The sequence below is a fragment of the Eublepharis macularius genome, chromosome 2 (genome assembly GCF_028583425.1).
Source record: "Eublepharis macularius isolate TG4126 chromosome 2, MPM_Emac_v1.0, whole genome shotgun sequence".
NCBI classification, from domain to species: Eukaryota; Metazoa; Chordata; class Lepidosauria; order Squamata; family Eublepharidae; genus Eublepharis; species Eublepharis macularius.
This window is the reverse complement of record NC_072791.1, coordinates 165,309,759-165,326,253: the sequence shown is the minus strand read 5'-3', so window position 1 is coordinate 165,326,253 and position 16,495 is coordinate 165,309,759. Positions and strand designations below refer to the sequence as shown.

Sequence of the window (16,495 nt, the reverse complement as noted above, 5' to 3'; positions counted from 1 at the left end):
TCTTCTTGCGTCTTTATTCTTAATTTAGAAAATTCTATTCGTGTTATCTCCTTATACGTTAAACACTGTTGTTCATTATCAACAGTTCTCGGATCTATCGCTTCATAAGGAACCACCCAGGAGGGAATTCCTTCTTGTAGGTAATCTCTGTACTTTTTCCATATTGTGAAGAGGCTTCTCCGAATGTAATGGTGTAAAAACATAGAGTCCGCTTTTACTTTATCATACCATAAGTATGCATGCCATCCAAATATTTTTTTGTATCCCTCTAAGGCCAGCAATTTGCGATTTTTAAGCATCATCCAGTCCTTCAGCCAAACCAAGCAGATTGCCTCATAGTAAAGTCTTAGGTTGGGCAGTTGCATTCCGCCTCTCTCTTTTGCGTCCTGTAACACTTTCATTTTCACTCGAGGCTTTTTGCCTGCCCAAACAAAGTCCGATATCTTTCTCTGCCATTTCTCAAACTGCTTGGAATCCCGAATAACTGGTATTGTCTGTAACAAAAACATCACTCTTGGCAGCACATTCATCTTGACTGCTGCAATTCTTCCCAACCATGACAAATTCAATCTATTCCATTTAATCAAGTCTCGCTCTATTTGAGTCCACAATTTCTCATAATTGTTCTTGAATAGATCTATATTCTTTGCAGTCAGTTCAATTCCCAAATATTTCACCTTATTTGTTACTTCACAGTCTGTTATTTCCATAAGTTGCTGTTGTTTTTGTTTAGTCATATTTTTACACAGTATCTTTGACTTCTTTTTGTTTACAAAAAAACCTGCCAAATCTCCAAATTCTGTGATTTTTTCTATTACCCTTGGCATGTTTTCAATTGGATCTTCCACAATTAACATTATATCGTCTGCAAATGCTCTGACCTTATAGGAAAAGTCTTTTATCTTTATTCCACGGATTGCATTATCTTCTCGGATCTGTATCATCAAAATTTCCAAAACCATTATAAACAACAGTGGAGACAACGGGCAACCTTGTCTTGTACCTTTGCCTATAGTCAATTTCTTAGTCACCTCGTCATTCACCACAATTGCTGCACTCTGGTCTCTGTAGATTTCTTTTACTGCTCTGATAAATCTTTCTCCCAACTGTAGCTGTTCCATAGTGGCGAACATAAAATCCCAGTTCAAATTGTCAAATGCTTTTTCAGCGTCCACAAAGAAGAACCCAACCTCCTTATCACAACGCCTATCATAATATTCAATAGCATTTATAACTGTCCTTAAATTGTCTCTGATTTGTCTATTCGGTAAAAATCCAGCTTGTTCTTCCCCAATAACTTCGGATAGCCATCCCTTTACTCTTTCCGCTAAGATCTTCGCAAAGATCTTATAGTCATTGTTAAGTAAGGAAATAGGTCTGTAATTTTTGACGTTAGTCAAGTCCTGTCCTTCTTTAGGGATCAATGATATATTAGCTTAACTCCAAGTATCTGGAATTCTTTGGTCTCTCATAACACCATTGATCACTTCTTTTAGGAATGACACCAGTTCATTGACCATTACCTTATAAATTTTAGCTGTGAGTCCATCAGGCCCTGGCACCTTACCCAGATTTGTTGACTGTATTGCCTTCCTTATCTCTTCCTCTGTTACTTCACTATTTAATTTATTTCTCCAATCTTCCGAGATCACTGGGAGCCTCATTTTCCCCAGATATGTCGCTATTGAATCTTTATTCACCTCTTTTTTATTATACAATTTAGCGTAAAATTTGTAGAAGGCTCTACTAATAGCAGTCTGTTCCAGATATACTTTATTGTCCTCACATATTTTATTTATTGTCTTCTTCTCCTTTCTCTTCTTCAATTGCCATGCCAAATATTTCCCAGGTTTATTTGCTCCTTCAAATGATTTTTGATTCATTCTTTTCAGATTCCATTCCAGTTCTTTATTATTCATTGCTGTCAACTGTTCTTGTAAAATTTTAATGTCTTGGTAAACTTTCTTCTTCCCTGGTCTTTTCTTAAGTAGTATTTCTTTGGCTTTTATTTTCTCTGTAATCTCCTGTCTCTTCTCCTCTTGTTTTTTCCTGGCTCTTCCGTTTAAGTCCATTAGTATGCCTCTAATTACTGCCTTATAGGTATCCCATACCTTGTTGGTTGGTACTTCTCGATTCATGTTGTATTGTATGAAGAACTTAGTTTCCCTTCTCAACATCTCCAAGTTTTCTCCCTCTTGCAACAAGTCCTCATTTATTCTCCATCCTTTCCTCTTAGTTCTTTTCCCAAACTTCCACATAATTGGATTGTGATCTGAGCCTACCATAGGCATTATTTCCACCTCTTTAGTCCATAACACTAAGTCCTTTGAGGCCCAGATCATGTCGATTCGTGATAAAGTAGAGTGTCTTGCGGAGAAAAATGTGAATTGTCTGCCCTTGGGATTCTGTATTCTCCATACATCTTCCAAAGTTTCCTGCTGCATTAATGCAAAAAAAGTTTTTGGTAGTAGTCCTCTTTTCTTTTGTGCAGTTGCTGATTTCTTGTCCTGCTCCAAATTTGTAATTCCATTGAAGTCTCCTGCAAGAATTATCTGGTCGTAAGAAAGTTCATCTAATTGCTTCCTCAAATCCTCAAAGAAGCTTTCTTTTGCTCCATTAGGTGCATAGATTCCAATCACCAGCACTTTCTTTAAATTCCATGTACATTCCACCGCTAAAAATCTGGCTTCTGGGTCCTTAAACACTAACTTTGGCTGCAGCTCCTCTCTAATATACAAGACCACTCCCCTTTTTTTCTTTTTTGTGGCCGCTGCAAAATGAGTGCCCAATTTGCTCAGTTTTAGATATTTTACATCCTGTTTTCTAATATGAGTCTCTTGTAAACAAACAATATCACATTTCTGTTTTAATAGCCAGTGAAAAGTACTTTTTCTCTTATTGGGTGAGTTAAGTCCATTTACATTCCAAGATATAACCTTACATTCCATGTTCATAGCCTTGTTGCTGGTAAGTCCTTTTCATTGTCCCTCATAAACTTTTCCATTTCAAATTCAGATCTGATGCGCTTTTTCACTCCTCCAAACTCAAATGCCAGTCCTTCCGGTAATTCCCATCTATACCTTATTTTCATGTCCTTCAAAATTTGGACTAAGGCTTTATATTTTTTCCGATCAAGCAACACCGATCTAGGTAACTCCTTCATAATAATCACCGTCTTGCCATCAACCTCCAATGGGTCTTAGAATTGCTTGCTCACAATCATTTCTTTCATATTTCTGGTTGTAAATTGCACAATCATGTCTCTTGGTAACTTCCTCTGGGTCGCAAATCTTGAGTTTATACGATAAACCACATCTAGGATAGCCACGATTTCTTCTTCTTCCTTCCCCAGGTATCCAGCTAACGCTTCAGCAACTTGCTCTTGAGCTGTCTTTCCCTCCATCTCCGGCAAACCGCGAAACCTTAGCTGCTTTTCCATATACTTGCTCTCCGCAATAGCCATTCTGCCCCTCATCGTCCTCATATCTGTCTGTTGCGTGTCTGAGAGATTCTCCATCGCCTTCTCCACCACGTTAACTTTTTGCTGTGTTGCTTCCATTCCCTTTTTCATTTCTGCCAATTCACTTTTAACTATCTCTTTAACTTCTTTGATCTCTTTCACCAGCTCCTGCTGGACCTTTAACATTTCCGAAAATCTTTTGTCTAAATTTTCCATAGCCGTCTGCCACTCTTTTTTCGACATCGTGGGGCTTGACTTGCCTCACTCCCACGAATCTGCTCGTTTCCTTAACTCCGTGGCGCTTGGCTAAGTGTCCTTTTAATTTAATTTAATTTAATTCAAATGTCCCGGTTTCAAAAGGAAAAAAAAAAAGCACTTACAAAATCCAAAATGCCGGGCGTCTTTTCTCTATGGTTTTTCTATATTTTTGTAATCCAATATGGCATACTTCCTCTTCTGCTGAAGTCCGTGCCCTTCCCTCTTCAAAGATGGCGATTGCCCTCTTCCTGTCTGCCTTAGGGCCGTCTCTCTCCAGCAGCTCTATCACAATTACGTACTTCCTGTTTCCCGTCTCCTCACAGCAGCTCTCGCGATGGTAGAAGCTTTCTCACAGTCTATTATCTCCTCACAACCACAGGTATGAACAACAATCCTCCAATTTCTCTAATTACTTCTTTTAGCTTAGTCCTTTTACTAATCTGTTTCTTGCCGAGTCTTCCTCTACTTTTAATCAAACTGTTGCAGTTTAAAAGTCCCCTTTAATGCTTCTTTACTTTAAGTAATTCGTCCCGTTTCAAGAGATAGTGATCTTTACCTTTTCAAACGTCTTTCTGGGTTGTAATCACTGCTTCAAACTCAGGTTCTCTTTCACCTTCTTTCCTCCTGTTGATGCTTGGGCATGTAGATCTTATGCCAGCCGTCACTGGCCCCAGAACTGCCGCAGAGATATAGGCCGACCTGTCTTAGGGTGGGACCTCAAGGGACGGGGGAGAGTCCGTTGCGCAGAACCCCCCCTCGCCCGAGATCAACGCGCCCTGAGGTACTTGAGCGTTCAAAGCCTGTTCTCCGTCTGAGAACAGGGGACCGCGGGCTTGTTTGCCCCCGCCGGTCACTAAAAACGGCAGCCCGGTCAGCTCTGCTCCCAGAGCTGTGTTAGACCTCCATGGATCCCAAACAGGAAGTCCGGGACCATCAATAGGTTCTTATTTGCCGATCTTAGTGCTCTTCAGGGTACATATGGGGAGAGGCAGTCCTGCAGGTATGCTGGTGCCAGTCAGTTTATGGCTTTAAAGGTTAAAACCAAAACCTTGAACTTGATCCGGAACTCCACGGGGAGCCAGTGCAGCTGCTGCAGAATTGGAGTGATATGTGCCCTGTATGGTAGCCCATCAGGACATGTGCAGCAGTATTCTGGACCCACTGTAATTTCCTGTTCAAGCTCAAGGGAAGCCCTACATTGAGGAAGTTACAGTAGTCTATTCTGGAGGTGACTGTTAAATGGATCACTGTAGTTAGTGGGTCAACAGATAGGGCGCGAGCTTCCTGGCCTGTTGAAGATGGAAGAACGCAGACTGGGCAATTGCCATGACCTGGACCTCCGTTGATAGGGAGGAATTCAGTATCACTCTGAGTCTCCGGACTGATGAGACAGGTGCTAATGGCGCTCCATCAAAGGTCGGGAGTCAGATTCCCAAATCTGGCAACCTCTGGCACAAGTACAGGACCTCCTTCTTTGCCAGGTTCAACTTCAGCTGGCTCTGCTTTACCCATCCAGCTACGGCCTCCAAAGCTCTCACTAGGACATCAGGGACAGAGTCAGGCCAGCCTCCCATCAACAGATAGAACCGGGTGTCATCCGCATATTGGTGACCGTCCAGTCTGAAACTTCACACCAACTGGTTAAGGGGGCGCATATACAGGTTGAATAACAAAGGAGAGAGTATCACCCCTTGCAGGAAGCCGCACACCAACGGCTGTTGTGACACTTGGGGTGGCACTTGGGGATAAGCTCTCCCCAAGTGCCACCCTCTGTCCCTGACCGTGGAAAAAAAGAAATGAGCCACTGAAAGGCAGTCCTTCGGATCCCCACATCGGCGAGATGGTGGGTCCACAGTTCATCGTTGACCGTGTCAAACACTGCTGAAAGAGCCAACAAAATCAGCAGCGCTGATCCACCTCGATCCAGATGTCTTTGAAGCTCATCTGTGAGGGTGACCAGTACCGTTTCTGTACTGTATTCTGGGTGGAAGCCGGATTGAAATGGGTCCAGGACAGAAGAATCCTTCAGGAAAACCTGCAGTTTTTCCACCGGCTCAGTCACATTCCCCAGAAATAGGAGATTCAAGACTGGTTGGTAATTGGACGGATCAGTGGGATCCAAAGATGTTTTTTTCAGGAGAGGCCTCACCACGGCTTCCTTCAACCCCGGAGCTCAATGATCGATTAATAATAAACTCCAATTGGGCCCCAACCTATCTGTGCTGGCTTTCACCAGCCACGAAGGGCAGAGGTCTAGGGAGCATGTGTTGGGCCTCACCAGCCGCAGGATTCCGCCAACTGGGAGATCAGACTGAAGTGATCTAAATAAGGGCCAGAAGACAGCCAAGGGGCCTCCATTTCCCTTACTGTATCAACTGTGGCTAGCAGATCACGGTGGAGAGACAAAGTGTTATCTGCAAAGAAGCTCCCAAAAGCCTTCCAGCTAATAGCCAATTTTTTATTTTGGTGGTCTCCCTGAGAAAGGGAGACCAAGGATTGAGCCAGTTTGGTGTAGTGGTTAAGAGCGCGGAACTCTAATCTGGAGAACTGGGTTTGATTCCTCACTTCACCGCTTGAAGCCAGCAGGGTGACCTTGGGTCAGTCACAGCTTCTAGGAGCTCTCTCAGCCCCACCCACCTCACAGGGTGACTGTTGTTGTGGGGATAATAACATACTTTGTTACACTCTGAGTGGGCGTTAAGTTGTCCTGAAGGGCAGTATATAAATTGAATGTTGTTGTTATTGTTGTTGTTGTCGTCGTCATTTCAAACAATTTTGCCAGGTGTGAGTTTGCAGTTGCTATGCAGGCAGCATAGAAATTCTTCTTTTCCACCTTCACAGCCACCTCATAGGCTTTCATAAATGCTCTATAAAATGATCTTGTCTCTTCGCCCCGATTCCGCCTCCACACTTGCTCAACCTGTCTCAGTTCCTGCTTCAACTGACATAGCTCCTCTCTATACCAGGGAGGCCAGTCTAGCATGGGAACGGAGAGGGTGGTGGGGAGAGATTTTGATGATGGCTTCAGAGAGATGGCCATTCAGAGAGATGGCCATACCAGTCCCCCACCAGCTCATCCAATGAACTGCCAGGGGGCATCAGGTCCCACAGATCATCCTGGAAACCAATTCGATCCATTAGTCACCACGGACGAGCATAAATTAGCTCGCTCCTTATACAGGAGGGGGCTAGTGCTCTCAAATGAGCCTTCAGGACAAAGTGGTCCGACCATGGCACCACTTCAACGACATCAAGGTTCATGTAGTAGGGACAAGATAGAACATTACAGGCAGTGGATCTAGGGATCCCAGGGCCCCCATGGGGGCAAGGGATCCTCCACTCCCATCCTCCATCCCCTGCCACCACTCACCTGGCTGGCAGTGGGGAAGGTATGGGAATAGGCCTTCCTGGCTGTACTCCTGGGGTGGCATGACATTTGGGGCCCAAATTAGCCTGCCTTGAAGTGTGGGACCACTCCCAGGCCCTTCGTGATGATGTCACTTACTGCAAGTGACATCATCACCTCATCCCAGGAGTGCATGCATGAAGACATTGAAGAATGTAAGTGCCCGGACCCCCCCACACCTTCTGCCAGGAGGGTAAGGGAACTTGGCAACCCTAAGTAGATCAATTGTCTGCAGAACAAACCCCCAACTCCTATTTCATTACCAGTAGCTCCTTGTTTTATCTGCGTGTAATACATGGCTGTTAAGCTTACAGAAGTACTAGAAGTTTTCTGTCTTGCTGTCAACGGCTGTTTAAAAATGAATTTGGTGAACCCTCACAATAGAGGTGATTTCCTCCTAAGGCTTCTAGTAAGAACTGGTCAGTGTTTTATACTCAGGTACAAAATACCTGTACACTGAGAACTGGACAAATGCTGTAACCTTACAACTATGTGGATAAACATAGACTTAAACTTACAAATGAGAAACATACGACTACTTTTTTTTTAATGGTGATGCTGAAAACCCTATTGTGGCATGTTCAGTGTTTTCAATGCCTATATTTTGAATCTTATGTCATGCTGTTACTGATCATGTGAGTTGGTTGCTAACCTGTTCACATTTGTTCCATCAGATACCTACGAGACACTCTGAAAATATTCTTTCCTAACTTTCATCATTGTGTTTCAGGTGTCTTCCGTGGGAGAGCCTTGGATGCTAAATCTGCAGCACACTTATAGCCATGGTTGGTTCAACATTAAAGGCTGTTCCGTTGTCATTGCCGAGACTTTTCCTTCTCACTTTTCACCTCTCTGCATCGCAGAATATTTTTGACTACCCTGAAGATGAGCAGCAGTGTTCAAGAAAAGAGCACCCTGTGATTTCTTTTGAAGGTGGGAGAGCTTTCCTTTTAATGCCTCTGACCTAGGTTGACAAGAAACAGTTTAGGTCTGTTTACACACCATTTATCTTAGAATTTGGCTTCTAGTATGGTATCTGGGGAATCTATGAGATCCTAAAGAATCTCAGCAAGTGGACCAGTAAGAGTTCAGCTTGACTTACAATCCATTACCATTATATGGTCTACTTATATTATTTCAAATATAAAGCAGATTTTTTTTCTTTCCTGACTCATGAAATTCAGTATTGGTTAGGATCATTGTGGACAGGTGGGTGGGGTGGGGCAGTGTGAGTCAGCGGTAGAGCATCTGCTTGGTATGCAGAAAGTCCCAGGTTTAATCCCTGGCAACTCCAGTGAAAGTATCAGGTAGTAGATAATGTGAAAGACCACTGCCGGAAACGCTGGAGAGCTGTTGCCAATCTGAGTAGAGAATACTGGACCTCATGGACCAATTCAGGACAGGCGAGTTTCATGCGTATATGCATGTTGCAAGTTTGTGTCAGGCTGTGCCTGTAAGTCTTCCTTTTTTTAAATACAGTATAGCACTGAGTTGCAGAAACTCTACTAATACCAAACAGATGTAGTAATTTCCACATGGCACTGAAGTAGAGATCAAAAAGAGTCCAGTAACACCTTTAAGACTAACCAATTTTATTGTAGCATAAGCTTTCGAGAATCACGTTCTCTTCGTCAGATGCAGTTTCCTTCTGCCTTCCATGCATCTGACGAAGAGAACGTGATTCTCGAAAGCTTATGCTACAATAAAATTGGTTAGTCTTAAAGGTGCTACTGGACTCTTTTTGATTTTGCTACTACAGACTAACACAGCTAACTCCTCTGGATCTGAAGTAGAGAGTATGCGCTCTTGCCGTTAGTTAAAGGGACTTTTGTATTACATTGCTTTATTCCTCGCTCCTTATTTGGCTGAAGACTCAAAAGTTATTATGGAGGAAGGTTATTATGGAGGTTATGAAAGTTATTATGGAGGTGCTCACACCAATAGCTCACCAATAGGAGGTAGATTTTGAGGGTTTACTTTCATCATTTTGGGTCAATTTCGAATCATGTACACTTGAGGGATAACAGGTTCATGCCCAGGCATCACTAATGTGTGTTGTGTCTACTCTGGTTACAGATTCATGGATGACATTTCTTTTGCAGAGGGGCTGACATATGAACAATTGAATACATGATTCAATCGAGACAATCTACATCCCTCCTAAAATTTGAAAATGAAATGCACAGTTCAAATGTACACTTGGGACTTCTGGGGTATGACAGTTTGGCAGGCCTGAGAATTGAATGGCGCCTCTTTGTGATTCCACTTCCCCACAGTACATAGGAAGAAAGTGAATGCAAACTAACTGTTGGTTAAAAACCATTGATACTGCTATTGTTGATGTGATGAATTTGTTTAATTCTGTTATTGGTTCTAGTGATGCTACTTTTCTGAAATTAAGTGCTGTGACTAGAATGAATTATGAAATATAAATACACACTATTTATTTATATATTTATCTATCTATTTATTTATTTATTTATAGAAGCCCCTTGGCGCAGAGTGGTAAGCTGCAGTACTTCAGTCCAAGCTCTGCTCACGACCTGAGTTTGATCCTGGCGGAAGCCGGGTTCAGGTAGCCAGCTCAAGGTTGACTCAGCCTTCCATCCTTCCAAGGTTGGTAAAATGAGTACCCAGTTTCCTGGGGGTAAAGTGTAGATGACTGGGGAAGGCAATGGCAAACTACCCCGTAAAAAGTCTGCCAAGAAAACATTGAGATGCGACATCCCCCCATGGGTCTAATTACTCGGTGCTTGCACAGGGGACTATCTTTACCTTACTTCATTTATAGTCCACCTTTCTTGCTGGATTATAACTAAAAATGCAGCAAGAACAGCACCAACAAAATTAGAGACAATAATGCAGCATTACAAAGTTGGGGAATGATGCAGTGAAAATGAAATATTTACATGGCTAGGGTTAAGGTTCCCTTCTGACTGTAACCCTAGTGTCATCTGCTTGATGCTGTACTTGCAAAGCAGGAAGACTGATGCCTAGATTAATAGAATAACAAACTCATTGCTGGTTGTCACTTCACAGTGGCAAAGAAACCTATGGATCCATTTTTGGAGGGATTTGGATTGTTTCTTTTGAACATGTTATTTCAGTGCAGTCCCACTTTGAACAGCCCATTGTGTTGCCTGGGTTTTTGTGGCGTTCTGTGTGTTCAGTATGCTATTGTTGTAGCAGCCCCACTTTCCAGTTATAACTGTTTCTGAAATGGTGTTGATTTTGCTTTCCCTTTGGGATGTGGGAGTGTGTCTGCAATTCCATTCTCCAACAAGGACAAATGAGAGAAGCTACCTATGACCTTTCGAGAAGGAGACGTTGAAGGCTTGCAGACCTTGCTGACCTTTCTGGACGCTTTTTTGTTATACCTAGAGGGAAGTGAACTGTTGCTGCTGCATTTTAACAAATGTCAGCAGCCTCCTCCTCCTCCTGCTTTTTCTTTGTATTCTATTACCTGTGCTTAAATGGATTAAAGTAAATTAGCGAAACCTTTAAGCCTGCATAATAAAATACTGCCTATAACCTTCTTCCTATGGAATCAGGAAATAAAACTTGATTTTTTTCTAATTGCTTGATAAGTCAGACCATGTGCTTTATGTGGAGGAGTTGAAAGGTGAACCCTCTGGGATTTAGAACAGTGTTAGAACCTGATTGGCTGTTTAAGCAGTTAATATAGCAACAAGCTTATTGGAACTGGAGGCAAAACTAAGCAGCTTTTCTTCAGAATTCTCCTGAATTCACTGGCCATCTTTGTCTTTAATGGATTAGGTTAAAGACAATTACTAAGATCTATAGTAATTGTGTGCTCTGTGGATATTATTTTTAACAGTTGTTCTGTTTTATGATTTGTTCAGATTGTATATCTTATTATATTTAAAAATGTTTATAAGCTGCCTCAAGCATAAGCAGAGTGAGATGTTTACAATACACAAATAAAACATAGGAGCTGTTTGAACAGTGCCAAAGGCTGTTGTTCAAAGAACCATTTGTATTATATTATGAACTGGACAGTCACAGCTTGTGCGCCACTGGGAGCTTCTTTTGGTTTCATGCTCTAATTCCAGAGCAAATAATTAGCCATGGGAAGGTGGGGTGTAGGTTTTCATTTCTGCCCTGTACCAGTAATCTGTGGTGGAAACTTTACTGGTGCATGAAATGTTTAAGACTGTTACTGTTTGAAGTCCAAACCCAGCAAAAGCTTAATGGTTGCCTTGTTGGATGACCTGCTCTGAGAGATGGACAGAGGGATTGTACCTCTGTTGATACTCCTGGAGCTCTAAGTGGCTTTTGAGACCATCAGTTCTGGTATACTCCTGGACTGCCTTTCCACACTGGGATTGGAAGGCACCTGTGACGGACTCAGCTTCAAAAGCTGAGATTGCTGGACAGTGGGGAGGATGATTGACATGTTTCCCCCCCTTTTGAGGCTAGCCTGAAATGGCAGTTGAGGATGGAATGTTGAGGGGTTGACAGTTGGAATAAACAAAGGAGTGAGGAGAGTTAGAGTCTGGCTTCTGACCAGAGGGGGTCAGCCAGGGTGTCCTCTGTGTGAGGAAGTAATGTTTATGAAGCACTTTTAGTCCTTGGACTAAAGGGGGAAAACCCAGTACTAACTCCTGCTTAGACTTAAGAGATCTGGGAATTATAGTGGGTCAAGGAAGAGGGTAGAGAGGAGTCTCCCCTTCGGTCACAGGATCAGGATTATAGCTCATAACTATTAACGCCTGCCCAATATCTAAAGAAGGGTTTGTCTCAGTGGAGCACCCTAAGGTCTTGAGAAGAGGGGAAGTCATGCTGTGTATCACAAGTGGCGCAACTAACTTATAGGAGAGCTAACTGCAGAAAGCGTTTACTGTAACACTTGTGTAACACCAACATCTCTAATACAAGCCAACAACTTAAGAACAGCACCAACCGTTTTGTGCCTCACATCAGTGAAGTGTTCTGTTTAAAAACCTCTATGTTATTTTTCAGTCTTAAACACCTGCCTACCTGCCTACTTATTCTACCTTCTTGTAAATAAACCTTTTGTTTCATTTTGAATTTCCACAAGCCTCGTGGGCCAGTTTCTGTTTAAAGGGAAGTGCAAACTCCTGATCTTTCCTCTACTTGGACTTGGCTGGGTAGCCATACCACTTACCACCCTTCTGAGGTGGTTCCAATCCTACCTAAGGATAGATTTCAGAAGGTGGTGTTTGGGTACTGCAACTGAACTCCTTGGTCTTTGACCTTTGGGGTCCCTCAAGATTCCATTGTGTCCCCCATGCTTTTTTAGATCTACATGAAACTGTTAGGGGAGGTCATTTGGAGATTTAGGCTGGGTTGTCACCAATATGCAGATGACACTTGGCTCTATCTCACACTTCCAGATGATCCCAGGGAGACTGTAGAAGCCCTGGAATAGGCCCGGAGACAATTTTGGAGCGGATGCAGGCTAAGAAACTGAAGTTTAATCCCAACAAGTTGGAAGTGCTACTGGTAAGCAGAGCTGGCCCAAGACTTAAAGTGTCACTCATTCTGGTTGGGGTTGCAGTTCCCCAAGCCCATAGTTTGGGGGTCCTCTCTGATTCAGGCCTGTTGTAGGATAAACAACTGGCAGCTGTGGCCAGGGTTGTCTTTTACCAACTTTGACTGGGCAAAGAAGTGGCCTTTCCAGGGCAAGAAAGATCTGGCTACAGTGTAGCATAACCTGATTACATCTAGATTAGATTAATGCAATGTGCTCTATGTGGAGCCGCCCTTGAAAAGTGTTTGGAAACTTCATTTGGTGCATTTTATGCAGAATGCTGCTGCCAGGATGTGGTCTGGAGTGGGTCTCTGGGAACATATTACTCCAGTATTGGCTTATCTGTGCTGGCTTCCAGTAGATGACTACTGTCATCTTCACAGGCCCTGATTTGGGTGCCCCCACCTGCTGAGGATTAGGTTGGTGTCAACCTGGGTGAAGGCCCTCTCTGGAGTGGCACTGAAATGCTGGAACTCTCCCCAAGAAGATTCACCTGTCCCTTTCTGTTGCCGTCTTTCACCAGCACATGAAGACTTTTTTGTTTTGTTTGGCATTCCCTCAGTGATTCTTCCTATGTGCCCACTGTTTTGTTTAACACGTGTTGGTTGTAATGGCTTTTAAGATGAGATTTTAATTTGTGTGCTTTAAATTTGTTAGCCATTTTGGTGACCCTGTGAAAGCAGAAAAAAGAGGTAAAAATCTTGTTAATAAAGGAAATAATTTTGAGGGGTGTTTCAATCTGCTGGGTGGGGGGTGGGGTGGGGTGGGGAAGCAGCAAAGATCATCTCACACACACACTCCTGCCTTGCACCCCTGGAAATTCTAGGTAGGATCCAAGGCTGGGCAGGTGGATATGTAGTCTGAGAAAGTAATAGGGGGGATATTAGTAACCAGATCTTCTGAGTTTGTAGTACATAGAAGTGGTGTTTTTTAAACGTTTCTTGGTGCCATTTTCCAGATATACGTTCCAGATAGAATGACTGTTTTCCCCAGTGGCAATTTACATCACAAACTGACATGGGGGAGGGGTTACATCTTCCTCCCACACACATCTGGATTGCATCCTCAAACCAATTTCCCCTGTCTGGCTAATGGTAGTTATAGACCTTTAAAGAAACAGGAGATCTGGTAATTGATTTCTAATATCTTGTTGTGCCTGAGCTACCTGGAAATTCTTATAGAGGCCAAGGTTTGCCATGTGACTGCCTGCAGGCTAGCCGTGTTTTGGATGGATCTTAGGAACCTAGCTTTGTTTTTGCAGTGGAATCATTTGGCTACATTTTGGAGGGTGTAGACAAGCTTGAACCTCTATGTGATGATCCCAAGTCCCCCAGTATAGGAATACCATGTTCTAGGGCAGCCTTTTCCCAAATTTCATTAATAGTGCATGATGAGCAATGAGGGCAATGAGAAAAAGAAACTTCTTTCCTTCCTGGAACATTCACAGGCAGAAAGAACTCCAGTAGATGGGATTTTTTCCCTTTTACAACTGCATGTTGAATTGCATGAAGTAAGAGAGCATTCTCTTCAAACCCACCCTTTTTGGGTGATGCTGTAGTGATTTCCATGAACACATATAGACAAATTCATGAAGGATAGACTCCATCCATGGCTACTAGCTATAGTGACTAAAGGGTATTCCATATTTAGAGGCAGTACTAGAAAGCAACTTTTAAAATTTTTACTTCATTTATTACCCACCTTTCTCCCTAGTGGGGACTCAAAGTGACTTATGTAATTCTCCTGTTGTCCTCACAACAACACCGTGAGGTAGGTTAGTCTGAGAGTATATGACCAGCCCAAGATCACCCAGTAAGCTTCCATGACAGAACAAAGAATTAAACTTAGGTTGCTAAGATCCTAGTTCATCACTCTGATCTGTAGAGCACATGATTTGCAGGAGGCTACCTTGGCTGTGTGCCCTGTTTGTTAGCCATCCAGATCCATTAGTTGGCCAGTGTGTGAAATGGGATGCTGCACCTCTTGTCTGATCATCAGGGCTCTTAACTGGATAAGGGAAGCTGTTTCCTTCCATTACCCTCACCTCCAGTTCTGCTCCCTGTATTTGAAGTGTTACCATGAAGCCATTCACACATAGTATGATTAATTTATTTTTCCCAGAACAAATCTAGAGTCTGGGAAATGACACATACTCTCTATTGGAAAGTGCTAGCTCTAGTGTGCTAGGAATATTAGCATGCGATATTCCCATGTAAAATCAATTGAATAGAGTTGATATTAGTACAGTCTGCTTTCAGAATTGTGAGTAGTACTAATCAAACTGTGCTTTTCCCCTCTCTGCAGGTTTAATCACTTCTTTTTTAATGTGCATCTTTTTCAATCTCCACAAACTACTTAACTGCCTAGAAGTGCTGTGGGCATTCCTATGTGGCGATTACTACATCCAGCAATAATTAACTGCTAGATTGTCAGCTTCTTGGAGAGCATGTTAATTTTATTTAGGATTTGTTAATTGAATTTTCTCCTGGAAGTTGTGTTTTAGTCCCTATTGTTTTTGACAAGTTGACAGGAAATCTTCTGCTGTGTGGGTGCAACTGGATAAGATGGCTAGAGATCTGTGATCATATCTCTTGCAGTTTTTAAAAGAATAAATTTAATAACAGTGGGGGAGGGAAATGAGACCAGATCAAAGTGATGAACATGATTTTGTTTTATTAAAAACTTTAAAGTTGATTGCGTGATGTTGTCTTGTCTGGGAGACTCAGGTTCAAATCTTCACTCTGCAGTGAAAACTTCCTTGGTGATCTTGTGCTTGTCATGTTTTCTCAGCATTGATGGAATAGGCGACTCAGCATGCCTTGGACATTGAGGGAGCACTACATGTTTCCCTTTGTGTATGTGTTACTCTCATGATAAGTAAGCTACTTCTCTTTGTCTAAGGTGGGAATGCCTTCTGACTCCTCTTCTCTATCTGTTTCCTTTGAGAGATTCTTTCTTCTTGCTTCATGGCCTTCCAAAGGAGAAGAATGTATTTTTCAAAGCTCCTGCTATGAAGGCCTCATCCACACACCCACATCCAGCCTCGACACCATACTAGGTGGCTGTGGTAATAGGGAAAGTGGTTTTTTTAGTCTAGGACTATCTTTCTTTCTACTCCAAAATGTTGCTTGGAATGGTATCTACCTCAATAAACTGTAAATTCTGCCTTCTCTACAATTTGATTGTCTAAGGATTAATTAATTATTTCTAATAAGCATAACATACCTCACAGGGTTGTTATGAAGATGAAATGGAGGAGTAGAGAATGGTGATGTGAACTGCAGACAGGCCATTGATCTATATTGTCTACTGTGACAAGGAACAGTTTTCCAGGCTCCCAGGCAGAAAAAGGACCTTCTCAATAGTTTATTTGTGAGGTCCTCTAATTGTGAGTGCCTGGGACCTTCTGTATGCAGATTCAAAGTTTCTAGCCTGAACCCAGTGCCATCACAGCAGACACATGGTCCCCTTGCAACTAAAGGTATATAAGAGCCATTTCTCATCCGATAAACCTTTGTAGCTGGTTTCTGGATCCTACCTGCTACCTCAACCTCATGGTTGATCTACTCTTCCTGAAATCACAAAGTCTAATTTGGTCTTCAGTGTGGAATGCAACAGTCTCCCAAAACACTGGATCTCTCCTCCTTCCTCCTTATTTCTACACAGAATAGGAAAAGTGTATCTTTTGATCACCATCTTAATTACCATCTCCCCCTATTTCCTCCTAACCAACACTGCACCTCATTTTGGCATTTTGCTCCTCTCTGCTAGTTAGGATTCTACATCTGGAAAAATGGACATCTCGTTCCCAACATATTCACTTCTCCTGTCCTGTTCCCCTTTTTCCCCACATTTA

The 16,495-nt window shown here is 42.6% G+C and overlaps 1 protein-coding gene across 1 annotated transcript in view; it reads left to right on the top strand.

Moving 5' to 3' along the window:
* SEMA5B (semaphorin 5B) overlaps positions 1–16,495 on the top strand; it is a 377,961-nt gene that overhangs the window by 123,297 nt on the left and 238,169 nt on the right. The window contains exon 2 of the mRNA XM_054972564.1: positions 7,855–8,057. Within this exon, the coding sequence (XP_054828539.1) occupies positions 7,907–8,057 (151 nt within the window). The 5' untranslated portion in view covers positions 7,855–7,906. The remainder of the gene's footprint in view (positions 1–7,854; positions 8,058–16,495) is intronic.